We start from the raw sequence: 20,532 nt of genomic DNA on the forward strand, positions 1-20,532 counted from the left end.
TTTAATTTCTTCTTTCTTGAAGTATACTTTTGTTAAATGTAACGTTCTTGGTCAGTAGTCTTTTCTTTCAGCACTTTGAATATTTTATCTAGTACCTAATAATCTCCATGGTGTCTGATGAGAAATCAGCTGTTAATCTTAATGAGAATCCCTTGTAGGCAAATAATTATTTCTCTTCCTGCTTTTAAGATTCTCTTATTGATTTACAGGAAAGTTTTAATTGATTTTAGAGAAAGGAAATGGAGAGAGAGAGAGAGAGAGAGAGAGAGAGAGAGAGAGAGAGAGAGAGAGAGAAACAGACAGACATCGACTGCCTCCTGCATGCACCCTGACCGGGGATTGAACCTGCAACCTGGGTATGTGCTCTGGCTGGGAATGGAATCCGCCACCCTTTGGTGTATGGGACAATACTCCAACCAACTGAGCTATACCAGCCAGGGCTCTCTTTAGCTTTTTAAGTTTGATTATGATGTACTCCAGGGGTGGGCAAACTTTTTGACTTGAGGGCCACAATGGGTTCTTAAACTGGACCGGAGGGACGGAACAAAAGCATGGATGGAGTGCTTGTGTGAACTAATATAAATTCAAAGTAAACATCATTACATAAAAGGGCACAGTCTTTTCTTTTTTTTTTTTTTTTAGTTTTATTCATTTCAAACGGGCCGGATCAGGCCCACGGGCCGTAGTTTGCCCACGGCTGATCTAAGTGTGTATCTCCTTGTATCTCTTTTGAGTTTATCCTACTTGGACTTTGTTGAGCTTCTTGTAAGTGTAATGTTCTCTCTCTTTCTGTCTCTCCCTCTACACCCCCCATCTCTCTATTCTTCTCTTTCTCAACTCCTTCTGGGACTCCTGTTTTGCTTATGTTGATATGTTTGAATGGTGTCCCACTGGTCTCTGAGGCTCTGTTTGTTTTCTTTGTCCCCTTTCTTTTTAAATTCATAAATCTTTATTGTTCAGATAATTACAGATGTTCCTCTTTTTTTCCCCCATAGCTCCCCTCCACCTGGTTCCCACCCCACCCCATGCCCTTATCCCCTGCCACTGTCCTCATCCATAGGTGTAAGATTTTTGTCCAGTCTCTTCCCACACCCCCCACACATCCTTCCCCCCAAGAATTATCAGTCCACTCCTTTTCTATGCCCCTGTTTCTATTATATTCACCAGTTTATTCTAACTTAATTTTTAGGTTCACTTGTTGATAGATATTTATTTGTTGTCATTTTGTTGTTCATAATTTGTATCTTTACTTTTTTCTTCTTCTTCCTCTTCTTAAAGAATATCCTTCAGCATTTCATATAATCCTGGTTTGGTGGTGATGAACTCCTTTAGCTTTTCCTTATCTGTGAAGCTCTTTATCTGACCTTCAATTCTGAATGATAGCTTTGCTGGGTAGAGTAATCTTGGTTGTAGGTTCTTGCTATTCATCACTTTGCATATTTCTTGCCACTCCCTTCTGGCCTGCATGGTTTCTATTGAGAAATCAGCTGACATTCGTATGGGTACTCCCTTGTAGGTAACTAACTATTTTTCTCTTGCTGCTTTTAAGATTCTCTCTTTGTCTTTTGCTCTTGGCATTTTAATTATGATGTGTCTTGGTGTGGTCCTCTTTGGATTCCTCTTATTTGGGGTTCTCTTTGCTTCCTGGACTTGTAAGTCTATTTCTTTCACCAGGTAAGGGAAGTTTTCTGTCATGATTTCTTCTAATAGGCTTTCAGTATCTTGCTCTCTCTCTTCTTCTGGCACCCCGATAATTCGGATGTTGGTACGTTTGAAGTTATCCCAGATGCTCCTTACACTATCTTCATATTTTTGGATTCTTTTTTCATTTTGCTTTTCTGGTTGGGTTTTTTGCTTCTTTGTATTTGAAATCTTTGACTTGATTCTTGGGATCCTCTAGTCTGCTGTTGGATCTCTGTATATTATTTTTAATTTCAGTCAGTGTATGTTTAATTTCTGACTGGTCCTTTTCCATTTTTTTGGCATTCTCATTAAGATCCTTGAAGGTCTCACTAAGTTCCTTGGAGGTTCGTAGAAGGTTCTTGAGTAACCTTATAACTGTAGTTTTGAACTCTATGTCCTCCATTAGTTTGCTTTCCTCCATTTCTTTCATTTGTGATATGTTTCTTTGTCTCTGCATTTTTGGCTGTCTGCGAGGACCCACTATGTCTACAGTGGAAGAACTGCTGTGCTGGAGACACCCTTATCGGGTAGGACTTGCTTCAGTGGGGCTTTGGTGCTCACTGATTCTGCTTCTTGAGTGTGCCGCTTATGGATGTGAGGAGTTGAAATCTGGTATCTGGCCAGGTGTACCCTGGCTCCTGGATCTCCAAGTCAACCACTGTGTGAGTCCACCCAGCAGGAGCTACAGCGATACCAGCAGATTTCTCCTCTTTGTTTGGGGTTTGGAAGTTTTGGAGCTCTCTGACCCAGCTGCAGTTTGTTAAGTTATGCTGTAAAAGCGCAGGTGGTTCCTTTGTGCCACTGCGCACAGCTTGGATGGGGATGTAAATTGAGTGGGGTGGGGTCTCAGAGAATCACCAGGACGGAGCAAACAGCAATGCCTGTTGTCAGCTGACTCCGCGCCTCTGAGTCCCCCAGTCCCTCTGTGTCCCCGAGTCCTGCGCCCCCACAGCAACAATGATCCGTGCAAGCAGCTCTGCAAGAAAGCCACCCTCGCTTTCTGACCCGCTGCAAGACAGTTCAGTTTCTCCCCGTAGGAGTCTGGGACCCCAGAGTCTCGCTGTAAATGAGTTCAGTGTATTCGAGAGCTTGTATCCCCTTCTGATTGAAAAAAACTGCACACCCAGGTGCAGCTGCCTCGCACGCGCCTCTGTACCTCTGTTCTTGGTGCCTCTGCACCTCCTACCCGGTCGCAATGCGCTTTTTTCTTTCTTTCTAGTTGTAGAACTTCCCCTCAGCCAGCTTTCCCATGGTTCTGGATGATAGCTGCTTTGTCTTATGGTTGTAGTTTTAATGTTGTTTTGGGGGGGGACAGCATGTACAGGCTTATACCTTATGCCACCATCTTGGTTCTCCCACTTCTTCGTCCCTTTTTAATTTTGTTTCTCAGACTTGATCATCTCAATTGATCTATCTAAAAGTTCATTGACTAGGAGGAGGGGGGAAAAAGGGGGGAACAGGGGATACCTGTAATATTATCAACAACAAAAAATACATTTAAAACAAAGTTCACTGATTCTTTCTTCTGCCTGTTCACGTGTGGTGTTGACACCTTCTATTTAGAGTTCATTCCAGTTTTTGTACTTTTTAACTCCAGAATTTCTGTTTGGTTCCTTTTTTTTTTTTTTAAATCCTCACCAGAGGGTATTTTTGCCATTGATTTTTTTTTAATTAAATATTTATTGTTCAGATTATTACATTTGTTCCTCTTTTTTCCCCCCCATAACTCCCCTCCTCCCAGTTCCCGCCCCACCCTCCGCCCTCACTCCCCACCCACTGTCCTCATCCATAGGTGCACGATTTTTGTCCAGTCTCTTCCCGCATCTCCCACACCCCTTTCCCCCCCAAGAATGGTCAGTCCATTCCCTTTCTATGTCCCTGATTCTATTATAATCACCAGTTCATTTTGTTCATCAGATTATTCACTTGATTTTCAGATTCACTTGTTGATAGATGTGTATTTGTTGTTCATAATTTGTATCTTTACCTTTTTCTTCTTCCTCTTCTTAAAGGATACCTTTCAGCGTTTCATATAATCCTGGTTTGGTGGTGATGAACTCCTTTAGCTTTTCCTTATCTGTGAAGCTCTTTATCTGACCTTCAATTCTGAATGATAGCTTTGCTGGATAAAGTAATCTTGGTTATAGGTTCTTGGTATTCATCACTTTGAATATTTCTTGCCACTCCCTTCTGGCCTGCAAAGTTTCTGTTGAGAAATCAGCTGACAGTCATATGGGTATTCCCTTGTAGGTAACTGAGTTTCTTTCTCTTGCTGTTTTTAAGATTCTCTCTTTATCTTTTGCTCTTGGCATTTTAATTATGATGTGTCTTGGTGTGGTCCTCTTTGGATTCCTTTTGTTTGGGGTTCTCCGCGCTTCTTGGACCTGTAAGTCCATTTCTTTCACCAGGTGGGGGAAGTTTTCTGTCATGATTTCTTCAAATAGGTTTTCAATATCTTGCTCTCTCTCATCTTCTGGCACCCCTATAATTCTGATGTTGGTACGCTTGAAGCTGTCCCAGAGGCTCCTTACATTATCCTCGCATTTTTGGATTCTTTTTTCATTTTGCTTTTCCGGTTGGGTGTTTTTTGCTTCCTCACATTTCAAATCATTGACTTGATTCTTGCGCTCCTCTGGTCTGCTGTCGGGAGTCTGTATAATATTCGTTATTTCAGTCCGTGTATGCTTAATTTCTAGTTGGTTCCCCAATATAACATTGAGGGTCTCATTAGTTTTCTTGTAGATCTTATTAAGTTTATCGGCGGCTTCTAAACAGTTCTTGAGAGACCTTAAAAGTGTGGTTCTGAACTCTATATCTTCCATTGACAATTTTGTCCTGTTTCTTTGTCTCCGCATTTTGTTATGCTTCCTTGGTGCACCCCCTAGTGGTCTTTGTGCGCAGTCTTATAGTTAAACCTTGATTGTTGTAGCTAATACCAGGGAGGGTTTGACCTCCAGGCCAAGTGGCTATGAGAATCAGCTGTGTCTGCAGTGAGAGAACTTCTGTCCTCTAGGGAGGTGCTAATCTTGCCTTTGCCTGAGGCTATCCGGCAAATGCCTTTGTGCAGGGCTTGGTCGGGGCGGGTCGCACAGGATCAACAGGGTGCGCTGGAGAGAGCAGTTATGGCGGCTCTCAGTCCTGTCCCCAGGGGCTCTGCCTCTCTGAGTCCCAGCACCCGCTGCAAACCTCAGAGAGAAAGCTGCACTCGCTCTGACTGATGCCAGACAGTCCCGCTTCTCCCGTTTGAGTCTGGGTCCCTAAAGACTCGCCTGTATCTGGAGCTGAGAGTCTGCGACTCCCTCCCGATTGAAAACGCCAACCACGCCCTCCGCCGCCAGCCCGCTCCATGCACTCCGCACCTCAGAATTTGACTTCAGCACTGCGCCTCCTCTGAGTGTCCGTATGCGTTTCTCTTTCCTCCTAGTTGTAGGACTTCCACTCAGCCAGCGTTCCTGTGGTTCTGGGTGATGTCCATTCCGTTTTTTAGTTTCACTTTTGAAGTAGTTGTTCAAGGGAGCAAACTCCAGTGTTAACCTATGCCGCCATCTTGGTTCTCTCTGATTTTTTTTTTTTTTAAAGAGTAGAAGGGAGGAAAGGCGAGAGGGAGAGAAACATCAATGCGAGAGAAATACATCAACTGGTTGCCACCCACTCGAGCCCCAACCAGTGCTGGGGATTGAACCTGCCACCAAGGCATATGCCCTTGATTGGAATTGAACCCTCTACCCTTCCATCTGCAGGCCGATGCTCTAACCCAAGGGTGGGCATCCTTTTTGTGAGTGTGTGCCAAAACCAGCAAAATCTCTGACTCAAAATTCTTCTGCGTGCCAACCCTAATTTTTTGAGAACATGTTACGCCTACTTGATATCTCTTAAGGTGTACGTATGTGAAGAACCTTGAAGAAATAATAAAATTCATTCGAGCGACAAAAACACAGTATATGATGATGAAAAATACATTTATTTTTTAATGTATACATGTACGCTGATAGTCCGACAGAAAACTATGACTCCATTTGTTATTACCCGTGGGACTTTTTTTTTTTTTTTTAATATATTTTATTGATTTTTTACAGAGAGGAAGGGAGAGAGATAGAGAGTTAGAAACATCTATGAGAGAGAAACATCGATCAGCTGCCTCCTGCACATCTCCTACTGGGGATATGCCCGCAACCCAGGTACATGCCCTTGACCGGAATCGAACCCGGGACCTTTCAGTCCACAGGCCGACGCTCTATCCACTGAGCCAAACCGGTTTCGGCTACCCGTGGGACTTTTGCTGCTGCATCACTGATGACAGAGATTTTACATTAGGTTTATATTTTGTGACCTTCAGAAATATGCACAAGCTACTACTTTCATCCGTCAGGCTACTCCTATATGAGACTTAACAAAATTCATCACTGAGAACAAAGATTCACAAGCATATGTTGATGAAACCAAAACACTGGTCGGATCTAGGAAGGCAGGGAGAGTTAAGGCAGAGGCATAGAAATTGTTCTTACCCTCTCTCGCCAATCCATGTCTATGGTCTTTAAGATAGCTTGTTATGTAAAATTATTTATTTATCTAAGATGCACCTACACTGAATTTATCTGAAAAATTAAAAAGTTGATATTAAGAAAAAAATTGGGATGTGAGGGCGATCTGGCTGCGACATCTGTCACCCCATTGATCGCCAGGGTTGATTCGGCTGATCTGGCTGGCTAGGCCGGTGTCCCCCTCCTCCCTCACCGATCCATGTGCGTCCCTCCCGAAGCTGCGCGCTCGGTCGAAGAGGACGACCTTCCCCCCCCCGAGGAGAGGACCGGTCTTCGGTCAAGGGTATATGAGTAGCTGCGCTCCCCTGCTAGAACCTCCAAACAAGCTCTCAAGAAAAAAATTGTAAATGGAAGATTATAAGAGAGGGTTTCGGGTGCCAGCAAAAGTTACTGGCGTGCCATGTTTGGCACGCGTGCCAGGGGTTGCCCATCCCTGCTCTAACCACTGAGCAAACCCAGCCAGGGCTGTTTGGTTCCTTTTTATAATTTCTCTATCTACCTGGTTTCTTTTATTTTTTATTTTTTTTAAATAAATCTTTATTGTTCAGATTATTACAGTTGTTCCCCTTTTTTCCCCCCCTAGCTCCCCTCCACCCAGTTCCCACCAAACCTTCTGCCCTTATCCCCCCCCCACTGTCCTTATCCATAGGTGTACGCATTTTGTCACCGGGTCAAAGGTCATACACATGGAAAATGTAGCTATTTCCATCCATAACGTGTCCCTGTGTTTGGAAAGATCTCTCACGATTTGTTCACACTCTACTCAGAAAGGGTACGGAGCCACGTAATGGCTTTTTAAAATAATGTATCTCCTTATGTTTAAAATGAGGATTTTGCTACCAGAAGTGAGGAGAAAGCAACAATACAGCTGCTCTCGCCCCTCTCACCCTTCGGGTGATAGTTGTGTGTGGGGCTGCGAGCTGGTTCGCGGGCCGTCAACGAAGGCCCACGCGGTTCCGCCGGCTTCCCAGGGGCCATCACAGCCTCGCAGGGGCTGTCAGAGCCTCGCAGGGGCTGTCGCAGCCTCACACAGCCTCACAGGGGCCGTCGCAACCTCGCAGGGGCCGTTGCAGCCTCACGCAGCCTCACAGGGGCCGCTGCAGCCTCGCAGGGGCCGTCGCAGCCTCACAGGGGCCATCGCAGTCTCACAGGGGCCGTCACAGTCTCGCAGGGGCCATCACAGTCTCGCAGGGGCCGTCACAGCCTCGCAGGGGCTGTTGCAGCCTCACGCAGTCTCTCAGGGGGTGTCGGAACCTTGCAGGGGCCGTCACAGCCTTATGCAGCCTCGCAGGGGCTGTCACAGCCTCGCAGGGGTCGTCGCAGCCTCACAGGGGGCGTCGCAGCTTCACAGGGGCCATCACAGCCTCACAGGGGCTGTGAAAGCCTCACACAGCCTCTCAGGGGGTGTCGGAGCCTCGCAGGGGCCGTCGCAGCCTCATGCAGCCTCACAGGGGGTGCCGCAACCCGCGTTGCGGGTGAAGGTGCGAGACAGAAGCTCCTCTCGCTGTCTCTCCTGCTGCTCCCTTGCGTATCGCTAATGCTGTAAGTTTCTGAGAGCAGTCTGCAGGTGCTGGACATCATACTTTGACTGGTCAACATGAAGTTTGGCATTCTGTCTTTTGTTGGGAGGCTCCTTGCTGGACAAAATCTCCAGGCATTCTTGCTGGCTGAGTATCTGGTATGCTTGCTTGGATTTCATTTTCTACTAAGTGCACAGACTGCTTGTCTGCCGTCTCCCGGCATCCCATGTGAGACTGGATCTAGTGGACCTGCTTGTGCATTTGCTGGTACAGCGGTTCCATGTTGCCGGCTCAGCCAGTTCCGGCTCCGGCTTCCTCTGAACCTGATTCTGCTTCTTGAGTGTGTCCCTTATGGATGCGAGGAGTTGAAATCTGCAGTTTGTTGGGTTAAGCTGCAAAAGCGCAGGTGGTTCCTTTTGTGCCACTGGCACAGCTTGGGTGGAGATGTAAATTGAGTAGGGCGGGGTCTCAGAGAATCACCAGGGTGGAACAAACAGCAATGGTTGTCGTCAGCGTCTCTGCAACTCCTCACCTCTCCGCGACTTGGCATCTCCGTGTCCCCAAGTGCCGGTGAGCAGCTCCGTGAGATAGCCACCCTCACTCTCCGACCCACTGCAAGGCAGTCCTGCCTCTCCCCGTAGGGGTCTTGGACCTCAGAATTCCGCCCCAAACAAGTTCAGTGGATTTGAGAGCTTATATCCCCTTCTGATTGAAAAAAACCGCGCATCCAGTTGCAGCCCGCCTGACACGCGACTCCATACCTCTGTTCTTGGCGCCTCTGCACCTCCTACTCAGTCTCAATGTGCTTCTTTTCCTTTCAGTTGTAGAACTTCCACTGGGCCAGCTTTCCCATGGTTCTGGATGATAGCTGTTTTGTCTTATAGTTGGTAGTTTCAATGTTGTTGTGGGAGGCAGCACGCACAGGTCTATACTTTATGTCGCCATCTTGGTTTCTCTTTTATTTTTTTATACCATTAACTACAGGCCTGTTGCATGAAAAGATTTGTGCAGTAGGCCTTCCCTTCCCCTGGCTGCTGGCACCAGTTTTCCTCCAGCACCCGGGACCCAGGCCTTCGCTCCGGCCAGAGCTGCCTTTAGTCTTCGCTGCTCCGGCTGGAGCTGCCTCCAAGCCTTCACTGCTCCAGCCGGAGCCGCCTTCAAGCCTTCACTGCTCCGGCCAGAACCGCCTTCAGTCTTCGTTCTGCTGCTTTGCGCCTATGTATGCAAATTAACCGCCATCTTTGTTGGCGGTTAATTTGCATATCTCACTGATTAGCCAATGGAAGGCATGGCAAAGGTACGGTCAATTACCATGTTTGTCTGTTATTAGATAGGATTATATTAATATATTAATACAATTTTTCTTTTAGTTCTTTGAACATCATTTCCTTTAGTTTTTGGAGCAGTGGTTCTCAACCTCCCTAATGCCGCAACCCTTTAATACAGTTCCTCATGTTGTGGTGACCCCCAATTTCATTGTTACAAATTGAACATAATTAAAGCATAGTGATTAATCACAAAAACAATATGTAATTATGTATGTGTTTTCTGATGGTCTTAGGTGACCCCTGTGAAAGGGTTGTTCGACCCCCAAAGGGGTCGCAACCCACAGGTTTAGAACCACTGTTTTAGAGCATATTTAAGACAGTTGATTTAAAGTTTTTGTCTGAAATTCCTCAGAAACATTTTTTCTTCATTTATTTTTCCTACTAGAGGCCCAGCACACAGTTTTCCCCCTAGGCCTAACCTGCCATCAGGGCCATGTCCGCTGCCCCACGAAGCCTCACATGCTCCGTGGACGCTGCCGGTGACCCGCGACACTCTGCCGACGCTGCCAGCACCTTGGGGGTGGGCCCAAGAGGTGCTCCATCCACCTCCTGGTGACCGGTCGTTTGGTCATTACAGCATTACTGCCACTGGCCTTTTATAATACAGATGATCGAACCATACTTTATTTCTTTGAATGCCTTGTAATTTTTGGTGAAAATTGGACATTTTGAATATTATAATGCAGTAACTCTGGAAATAACATTCTCCCCCTCCCCAGGGTTTGCTGTTGCTGCTTGTTGTGCATTATAGTTGTTTGTTTAATGACTTTTCTAAACTATTTTTTGTAAAGACTTTTGTTGTGCGGGGTTACTGAAGTCACTGTTCCGTTAGCATAGAGGTCAACTGGTGATTTTATTGCAGTCTCTTCATAGAGCCCAAACAACAATGGCAACTAAAAAAACCCCATACAACTCTCCCGGTGTTTGCAGACTGACTCTCTGCTGGAGTTCTCCTTCAACATCAGCTAGGCCTCTTGCAACTCTGCCTTAGCCTTCACTTCTTGATTATGTGGAGCCTGCCCATAAGCCAGAGGGAAGCTGGTGGTCTTCTCAGGTCTTTCCTGAGCATGCGTCAGCCTGGACACACATGCGGCCTTCTAGTCTCTGGCTTTTGTGGGAGCCTTTCAAAATCTTTATTCCTTCTTCCTCTTAGCCTCTTCCTTTTCAGACTGTTCAGTCTCTCTGATGCTTGCCCCATCTATTATCTCTTGCCCCAGCTGGCTGTAGCTAGTAGATCTGTCTTTAAACACTTTTGACAACTGCTGGCCAGGAGGCCACTCCACCCCTGAGAAAGTTCTGAGGTGGGTAAAAAAAAGTCAAGGCCATGAACTGATCCATCAGGGAGCCACTAGACAGGTCAAAACACACACCAACAATTCCGCACCCTCCGCCCTCCCCAGCACCAGAAAACCATACCAGAAACACAGTGCCAGGTCTGCCTCTGAGCTGGGATGATCAGCGGGTACTTTCAAAAACCAGATTGTAATCTTTCTGAAATTTAGCAGCTCCTTTTTTCATTAAGCATTCCCCTGGTTGCAGTTAGTTTTTTATTAGATTCTGAAGTTGTGTATATGTTGGTTCTGACAGTTATTGCCAGCTTACTTGCTTTTGTGAAGGGACAGATTTGGGGGGGGTTCCCTACTCTCAGATATGGACATTTTTACAGTTATTTTTATATTGATAGATTGTCCTCTAAAAAGAATAATAGTGCTAACTAACAGCTATGCATGACAACATTTGTTATAAATTTTTAATTTTCTGATTAATTATTATTGAATAATACTTCGTAGTCACATTGATTTCAATTTAGTGCAGTATTGTTGAGTTTGAACCCTTATTGATTTAGTGTTTGTTTTTCTGTGAACTGTTGATTCCTTTGACCATTAGACTCTTAAGCTTGTTCAGGTATTAGCCTTTCACCTGCATTTTTGTTTACTGAGCCTGGGCTTGATGTGATGAGAGATGCCTGTGTAAATGGCACGGTCCATCTTAGCTGGGGACAGGCAGCCCCTAATACTGGAGGAGACTTGTTGAACCAGACCCGGGGTCTGTTTAAATCATTCACTCATTCATTCATTCATTCATTCAATCCATTAAATCATTCATGCACTGAGCCCTACTGAGTACTAGGTCCGTGCTGGTGCTGGGACAGCCATGCCCCCACCCCTTGTGGGTAAAGAGCTGGAAAGGGGTGACATCAAAGCAAGGTGCTCAGGATGTCATCTCAGAACACGATTTTCCTGCTGAGCAATACTAGTTTTAATTTTTTGCAGGTATTTAGAAAGTTGATGTCCTTAGACTTGCGCATCACATCCTTGAAAAGAGAGGTCAGATTGAGCCCCCATCAACTCAGCAACTTGATCTTTGTGGTGCATGTGCTTAGTCCCTAGGTGAGCTGGAGGGGGATGCTCTCCTGGGTACCAATAGGCTGGGCCCTCCTTTCTGGGAACCTAGGGTCCCAGAACATCAGCTTTCTTCTGGAAGTTCCCCTCACCTCCCCTGACTAGCAATTCCTTCCAGGACAGAACTCCCAGAAGCTTTCAGATGGCCAGGTCCCAGAAGACTATGCTAGTCCTTCCTCAGACTGAAGGTAGGTGTCTCTCACCAGCAGAGGTAGAGCTTTCCTGAGGTTAGGGGCCACAAGGGAGTAGAAAACCCATGGCTGAGGTTTCTCCTTGCATCATTTTTTAAAATACATTTTTACTGATTTTAGAGTGAGAGGAAGAGAGAGAGAGAGAAAGAGAGAGAGAGAGAGAGAGAGAGAGAGAGAGAGAGAGAGAGAGAGAGAAACATCTATCGGCTGCCTTCTGCACACCAGATCAAGCCCACAACCCCAGCATATGGCCCAACCAGGAATCGAATTGGTGACCTGGTGTACAGGGTAATGCTCAACCAACTGAACCACACTGGCCAGGGCCGCCCTTGCATCTTGCAATCCAGAGTTGCCTCCTCTCCTCACCCAGCATGGCGGGATGGTGGCAGTCAGGTGGGATACTGAGTACTCATCCTGTCCACAGGGGTCCAGGCAGCTGCTGCAATCCCCATGGTTCTGCCCAACCTGAAGCACAGTGGCTTTGACCATCCCCTACACCAGGGGATCTGCCGGCCGACCCAACGCTTCTGCAGCCCCAACTCAGCTCCAACTCCCAAATTGTCGAAGAAGCCCAAGATGCAGGCCACAGGAGACACTTTCCCCACCGACTGGAGCCCACCACAGGTCACGTTCCTGACCCCGAGGGCCACGGGGGACGTGGTCCCCACTGACTGGAGCCCACCGCATGTCACGTTCCTGACCCCGAGGGCCACAGGGGACATGGTCCCCACCGACTGGAGCCCACCACAGGTCACATTCCTGACCCCAAGGACCATAGGGGACGTGGTCTCCACCCACTGGAGCCCACCGCATGTCACGTTTCTGACCCCAAGGGCCACGGGGGACATGGTCCCCACCCACTGGAGCCCACAGCATGTTACATTTCTGACCCCGAGGGCCACGGGGGACGTGGTCCCCACCCACTGGAGGCCACCGCATGTCACGTTCCTGACTCCTTGGGCACCGAAAGCCGGCAGGGGGGCCCCAGCCCGCAGGTGGGTGGGCGCGGTGGAGCCTGAGGGCCCGAGGAGACTGGCCTGCTCGGTGCCCGTGGAGCCAGAGCAAGAGCCCCAGGACTCGGGCCCCATGGAGGACCTGGCCTCACGGGAGGAGCAGCTCTGGAGGGCGGCAGGCCCCAGCCAGCAGGCTGTGGCGGGAACCAGCACCGGGGTAAGCAGTGGCCTCCTCTCCTCACTGCCCCTTTCTGGTCACCCTGCCTCTGTCACCCCCAGGCGACTTCTTTTGGCCGTTCCTTGGCCGTACCCCAGCTGTCCTTTGACCACCTCCTTTGCACCACCCCTCCTCAGCCCTAGTCCCCCTCGTCCTTGGGCTCCAAAGGCTAGGGTGACCTCCCTTTATTCCCACTCCTAGCTCTTGCTGAGGGTGGCTTGGCGGTGGGGTCTTTGAGGGTGTAGTTGGGATGTGGCTGCAGAGGAAGGACCTTGGAGCCGGGGCAGGGCTAGTCAGGCGCAGAGGCTGGGCTGGCTGTGGTCCCATGGATCTGGAGTCCTGAATGGACACTTCTGTGATGAACTTCACCAGGGGAGCAAACTCCTGTTGCTAGGTAGACTGAGAGGACACGTAAGGAAATGTGTTCTAAGAACAGAGATTCAGTTGTCTGTGATAGTCCAAGATTGCCAGTCACTGAAATGCCCACCATGGGAGAACTGATGAATTAGGTTCCAGCCACACATCGGGGTCCCCTGAAGGTATTTCTTAAGTTATCTCTGTAGTATTGATGTGGAATGACCCTCAAGACATACTGTTAAGTGCACAGGGTGAGTGCAGGGGTCCTCAGTGTGCTTCCCTCCATGCTGAGAGGGCTCTGTGACGGTCTGTTTGCTTACCTGTGCACAGAATTGCTCTGCTAGCATGCCTGTAGGTAGGGCATTTTACTGTACACCCTCATGTTTTTTATTTTTTAGTCAGGTGAATGGATTGCCTGTTCAGAAAAGTAAACAAGATAAAGGGTGTACTTTAGATTAAATATTATTGTGTTTCCCTCTACTTTGTCTTTCTCTCTCTTCCCCATTCCCATGTCCCATTCTCCAGCTCACCTCTGAGGGCTCAGGAAGCTATGTCAACAGCTTAGGTTACTTGCTGCAGGAGAAGAGGTGAGTGCAAGAAGGGGTCCATCACGGGCTGTTCATTTCCGTGGGTTTGGCAGTACCTTCACGGGGCTCATCCTCTGACTCAGATCAAATGCCTCCGAGGCTAAAGCAGCCCACCTCCTGCACAGTGAGCCCCCCGAGTGCCCTGTGTGCTGAATTAATAATGAACATGGAGAACAGCCAGATCAGAGGAGGGCATGGCCAAGCAGAGAGCCCCAAAACGCCCCACCCCCTGCCCATTACAGAGCCCACGTCCGGCTCCTCTTCCCATCCTGACTCTTGGGCCCAGTTCCTGCCAGTGTGGAGAAGTGGGGGAGCTGGTCTCTCAGTTCCCTCTCATGTGTTAGATGCAGAGAAGGTGCTGGTTCTGACGGGTGTGCAGCCTGCCTCCCAGAGAGGCATCACTTCCCACTGCCTGCTCTGCGCCAACCCTGACGCATGCTTTGCTCATTTTCCCATAGCACGTCATCTGGTTCACGTGTGCCATCTCCCTGGGTTACAGTGAGCCTTATCTCACAAAAACTTACTTCTAAAGGCCCAAGTGATGTCCCTCAGGGAGGTGGAGGTGGTGTTGGAGACACTGACTCTTTTGCACTGGGAGGTTCTCGCTCTGCACTGGGCCCTGACTAAGTGCCAGGTATATAGAGACCAGGCAGCCCCTGCACACCTGGGTATTAACACCATGATTCTGTGTTCCCTGTGCCATCAGCTGCTGTGGAGGGGCCTGGAAGAGTGGCACCTGGAGATCAGGAATGGCTCCTCAGAGGTGTCCTTGTCCTTGAACCTCAGAGGGTTAGAAGACCTGGGAGGGCAGCGGAGGTGACCACACATATAGGTGGCCAGGACTGGGATTCTTGGTGCCGAGTGGAGATGCAGCCACACTGTGAGTGGCAGCTGGGTCATGAGGGGCCTCACGAACACCAGACAGTCAGCGGGGAGGCCTAGGCAGGTAGTGATGCAGTGGCCCACATGTTTGAGAAAGAGCACTCCGAATGCATCATGGAGGATGGATGGGAAGGGTGAGAGGAAGTAGGGTGACTGGTGATGAGATGGGCGCCTTTGTGGGAAAGAGGGATTCAGAACTGGACCTGTGGCATCCAACGGGCATGAGTACATTCAACCAGACATCATCCAGTGAGTGGCTAGCCAGGGGGATCTGCACTCAAGACAGAGGCCAGGCTGGAGGTACAAATCTCAGAACTAGAACCTATGGGCAGAGCCAGGGCAAACCCTGGGAGGGGCAGGACAAGGGCTGGGGAGACAGGACTCCCTCAACAGCCCTAGGGACAAGGACAGTGCAAAGACAGAGAAGGCTGGAGCAGGTGAGGGAGTAGGGGCTCAGGCAAGATAATGGTTGGCAGCAGGGCCTGTGGTAGGGGTCGGTTGAAAAGGGAAGTACAGGGGAACCTCAGTTCTCTAACTTAATTTGTTATGGAAGGCTGTTCGAGAAGTGATTTGTTCAAAAACCGAATCATTTTCCCCATTAGGAATATGTAAATTGAGCCCTGACTGATGTTGATCGGTGGTTAGAGCCCAGCCCAAGCACCTAAGGAAATTGGGTTCGATTCCTGATCCAGGTCACGTACTTGGGTTGTAGGTTTGATCCCTGGCCTCCGTCAGGGCTCGTGTGGGAGACAAGCAACTGATGTTCTCTCTCATATTGATGTTTCTCTTGTTCACTCGCTCTCTCTTTCTCTCTCTCTCTACCTTTCCCCCCCTCCCTCCCTCTCTTCCAGTCTCTCTTAAAAAAAAAAAAAAAGGAAAAATATCTTCAGGGTGAGGATTAACAAAACAAAAAATACTGTAAATTGAATTAATCCATCCCAGACCTCAAATGATTCCCTGTTTTAACCTTTCTTATATACAGTGCACATCCAATATACTATTTAATCTACAAATAACACTTCTTTTCTTAAATTTATTGAGCCACCCCCTACTAGCCTTAAATGAATTTTTCATATATCATTGCCTCGGAAATGCTACCACAGTCTAACTGCTTTTTGTTTATCTAAATCAACAAGATTTTCTACCTTTTCAATTGCCTGTGATTGTTTTGTGAGCACTTTTTTTTAATTGTATTAATTAAATCTTTATTGTTCAGATTATTACATTTGTTCCTCTTTTTCCCCCCATAACTCCCCTCCACCCAGTTCCCACCCCACCCTCCTCCCTCACTCCCCATCTACTGTCCTCATCCATAGGTGCACGATTTTTGTCCAGTCTCTTCCCGCATCCCCCTCACCCTTTTCCCCCCCAAGAATAGCCAGTCCACTCACTTTCTATGCCCCTGATTTCATTATAATCACCAGTTCATTCTGTTCATCAGATTATTCACTTGATTTTCAGATTCACTTGTTGATAGATGTGTATTTGTTGTTCATAATTTATATCTTTACCTTTTTCTTCTTCCTCTTCTTTTTTTTTTTTGTAATATATATTTTTATTGATTTCAGAGAGGATGGGAGAGAGATAGAAACCTCATCCATGAGAGAGAATCTTGTCTTCTTCCTCTTCTTAAAGGATACCTTTCAGCATTTCATATAATACTGGTTTGGTGGTGATGAACTCCTTTAGCTTTTTCTTATCTGTGAAGCTCTTTATCTGACCTTCAATTCTGAATGATAGCTTTGCTGGATAAAGTAATCTTGGTTGTAGGTTCTTGGCATTCATCACTTTGAATATTTCTTGCCACTCCCTTCTGGCCTGAAGAGTTTCTGTTGAAAAATCAGCTGACATTCGTATGGGTACTCCCTTGTAGGTAACTGTCTTTCTCTTGCTGCTTTTAAGATTCTCTCTTTGTCTTTTGCTCTTGGCATTTTAATTATGATGTGTCTTGGTGTGGTCCTCTTTGGATTCCTTTTGTTTGGGGTTCTCTGCGCTTCCTGGACTTGTAAGCCTATTTCTTTCACCAGGTAGGGGAAGTTTTCTGTCATGATTTCTTCAAATAGGTTTTCAATATCTTGCTCTCTCTCTTCTTCTGGCACCCCTATAATTTGGATATTGATATGCTTGAAGCTGTCCCAGAGGCTCCTTACACTATCTTCATATTTTTGGATTCTTTTTTCATTTTCCTTTTCCGGTTGGGTGATTTTTGCTTCTTCGTATTTCAAATCGTTGACTTGATTCTTGCGATCCTCTAGTCTGCTGTTGGGAGTCTGTATAATATTCTTTATTTCAGTCAGTGTATGCTTAATTTCTAGTTGGTCCTTTATCACCACCTCGAGGGTCTCATTAGATTTCTTGTAGATCTCATTAAGTTTATCAGCAGTTTCTAGAAAATTCTTGAAAAACCTTAAAAGTGTGGTTTTGAACTCTATATCCAGTAGTTTGCTTTCCTCCATTTCTGTCATTTGTGTTCTTTTTCTTTGTCTCCGCATTTTTTATGCTTCCCTGTGTTGATAAAGTGGTTTTCTGTGCTGAGTGTCCTCTAGGGCCCAGTGGTTCAGCCTCCCCAATTATCTGAGGAGGACACTCTTGGTGCACCCCCTTGTGGGCTTTGTGCACAGTCTTGTTGTAGTTAAGCCTTGATTGTTGTAGTTATCACTGGGAGGAATTGACCTCCAGACCAATTGGCTGTGAGAATCAGCTGTGTCTGCAGTTGGAGAACTTCTGTGCTGGACACACCCCTCTGGGGTAAGACTTGCTTCAGTGGGGCTTTGGTGCTCACTGAGTCTGCCCCCTGTGTGTGTCCTTTATGGTTCCAAGGAGCTGCAAACTGGATGATCCCACTCTGACCTCTGGGTTTCCTGGCTCCTGGATCTCTAGGGAGGTGCTAATCTAGCCTTTGCCTGAGGCTATCCAGCAAAAACCTCCCTGCAGGGCTTGGGTGGGGCAGGTCCCTTGGAATCAACAGGGCGGGGCTAGCAGTTATGGCTGCCCTCAGTCCAGCCCTCAGAGGCTCTGCTTCTCAGTGTCCCGGTAATCGCTACAAGCCCCGTGAGTTCCGACCGATGCCAGACAGTCCCGCTTCTCCCGTATGAGTCTGGGTCTGGGTCTGGGTCCCTAGAGACTTGCCGGGTACTGGAGCTCAGAGCCTGAGACTCCCTCCCAATTGAAAAAGACAACCGCGCCCTCAGCCGCCAGCCCGCTCCGCATGCACCTCTGCACCTTAGTAGTATTTTACTTCCGCACTGCGCCTCCTCTGAGTCTCGGTATGCTTTTCTCTTTCCTTCTAGTTGTAGAATTTCCACTCAGCCAGCCTTCCTGTGGTTCTGGATGATGTCCGTTCCATCTTTTAGTTGTATTTTTGAAGTGGTTGTTCGAGGCAGCAAACTCCGGTGTTTACCTATGCCGCCATCTTGGTTTCTCTTTGTGAGCACTTTTACATCCTTAGAAACATCAGCACTCTTGATGGCCTCTATGTTTTAAAACTGTGCTAATCTCCATTTTGCCAGCAACAAAAGTATTCTCTTCTTTGTTTGTGGCCTGAGAGATGCTTTTTGTCAGACTGAGGCATGAGCTTGAAAGGGTTGTTAGGTTGAAAACTGAAGTTTGGGTCAACAACCAAGACATTTTTTTCTGTGAACAACTTGGTTGGGAACCTTTGAGAATTGAGGTTTGACTATAAAGCGCTCAGGGGCCGGTGGGAGAAACGTGGGCTCCAGGCCTCTGCGGCTGAGGCACAGGGTGGGGGAGTAAGGGCTGAGCAGGATCTGGAGGCTGCCCTTTGAGGTGGAGAGATGGCGAAGCAGCAGCTGTGAGCACGGGGCTTCTCCTGGCCAGTGTGGCTGGGCCCCAGCAGGAGCAAAAGGGCTGGGCACAGGCATGGTGTGCTAAAAAGTGAGCAGATGCCAAAATAAGGTCCACTAATAAGAGCACACTTTAACCCAGCTGGCATGGCTCCATGGTTGAGCATCAACCTAGGAACCAGGAGGTCGAGGTTCCATTCCTGGTCAGGGCACATGCCTGGGTTGTGGGCTTGATCTCCATTGGGGGGCTTGCAGGAGGCAGCCCATCAATGATTCTGTCTCCCTCTTCCTCTCTGAAATCAATAAAAATATATTAAAAATAAAAATAAGTAAAAGCACACTTTAAGTGTGTAGTGCCACACGTCTTCTTTTATAATTGTTTTTAACCGTCACTGGAGGACATGCTTTTATTGATTTTAGAACGAGAGGAAGGTTGCCCGACTGTTTCCTGCATGCCCCTTGACTGGCGATTGAACCCACAACCTGAGTATGTGCCCAGAATGGGAATCAAACCTGTGACACTTCAGTCTACGGGACAGTGCTCCAGCTAATTAAGCCACACAGGCCAGGGCAGAAATCGTCTCCTTTCAGGCCTGTCTGCTCCTCTCTGCACATCAGGGACGATTCAGTCAGTGCAACGCAGCTCTGCCCCCCATAAAGAGAGAAGTTTTGGGGGTTTATGGTGTGTTTTTGTTGTTTTTTGTTTGTTTTGGGGTTGGGTTTTTTTTTTTTTTTTTTTTTGCAGAAAAGCAAGCAAGAATGCATTGACTGCAGCAAAAATATACTTAGGAGAGTGAAACAAAGAAGGGCATAGAAGAAACCACAACGGAGCCTAGGCTGGGCAGCCGGGCTCACTGGGAAGTCAGAGAAGAGGGGGCCTTGGAGGCAGGTCCAGGGGGTGAGCCCGGGAAGAGATGCCCACTGCTCCCCTGGTTGCAAGTCTCATGAGGTCCCTTAGAGATTAGGGGGTACATGCCTGTGGGGGAAGGAGAGGGGAAAGCAGATGGCACATGCTCCCTGGAGGGAGAGCATCAAGATAAAAGTGTTTTGTTTTGTTTTTAATTTTTTTTATTGATTAAGTTATTACATATGTGTCCTTATATCACCAAGATAGAAGTTTTTGAGTCAGGCATTTCGGCTGCCCGGCCCCTCCTTCTAGGGGTCCCTGCAGCCCAGTGATGGCTGGATGACCCTCAGGAACAGCACTGAGCTGTTGGCTCTCATCTCCCTGCAGGGAACAGGCCCTGGAGCAGGAGCGGGGGGAGCTGCTCCTGCAACACCCTGCTGATCATGACTCCTTGGATCTCCATGAGGAGGCCGTGCCTCTCACGCCCGAGCACAGGTGGCGGTGGGCACCCAGGGGCACAGGGGGCACTGGGGAGGGTATGAGGGGGAGCAGGCAGAGGTGGGGAGGATATGGGGGGAAGGACCCCTTCACCCACCTCTTCACGCAAAGGACTTAGTCCGCCACACTGGATTTTGAACTTTCAGCCAGTGATCTCAGGTTGAGATCTCAGGTTATGAGTTCTCAGGTTGCCTCCTTCCCTTAAACCACATTCATTGAGAAATATGTATTCACCAGCTGTGTGTCAGGGTCTAGTGTGGGCCTTTGAGGACACAGATCCAAAACATGGCCTGCTCGGCCCCACTTGTCTGCCCACATTTATGGAGCCTATTCTTGGAACAATAACTACACAAAACTGCAGCCTGAATGGGAACTGCCTTTGAAGGGGAGCATGCAGCCACATGACACTGTCCCCGGTCCCCACTGGGAAGAGAAGATGGCTTCTCTCCGTGCTGTCATGCCGGGGACTCATCTGTGCCAGTCTCAGAGATGCCCAAGGACCACAGCTGAACCCACCTTCAGGGTACCCTGCTGTGTGTTCATCATGTGTCTGTCCATCCTTCCATCCATTCATCCATCCAACATAAAAAATAAACCGCGCACCTGACCGGCGCCAGGCTCTGTAACAGACTCGGGATGCTGTGGGAACGAAGCCAGGCAGACATCTCTGCCCTCATATCACTTGCTTTTAGGACAGGGAGACAGTGAACCAGCTGGGTAAAG

General features: G+C 48.0%; 1 protein-coding gene across 1 annotated transcript in view; it reads left to right on the forward strand.

Annotated features, from left to right (window-relative positions):
* The first annotated feature begins 11,596 nt into the window (after positions 1-11,596).
* Positions 11,597-20,532, forward strand: part of FAM178B (family with sequence similarity 178 member B) — a 102,173-nt gene continuing 93,237 nt past the window's right edge. The window contains exons 1-4 of the mRNA XM_036302313.1: positions 11,597-11,662; positions 12,090-12,835; positions 13,718-13,779; positions 19,699-19,806. Of these exons, the coding sequence (XP_036158206.1) occupies positions 11,617-11,662; positions 12,090-12,835; positions 13,718-13,779; positions 19,699-19,806 (962 nt within the window). The 5' untranslated portion in view covers positions 11,597-11,616. The remainder of the gene's footprint in view (positions 11,663-12,089; positions 12,836-13,717; positions 13,780-19,698; positions 19,807-20,532) is intronic.

The sequence above is a fragment of the Myotis myotis genome, unplaced genomic scaffold (assembly GCF_014108235.1).
Source record: "Myotis myotis isolate mMyoMyo1 unplaced genomic scaffold, mMyoMyo1.p scaffold_m19_p_30, whole genome shotgun sequence".
Lineage (NCBI taxonomy): Eukaryota > Metazoa > Chordata > Mammalia > Chiroptera > Vespertilionidae > Myotis > Myotis myotis.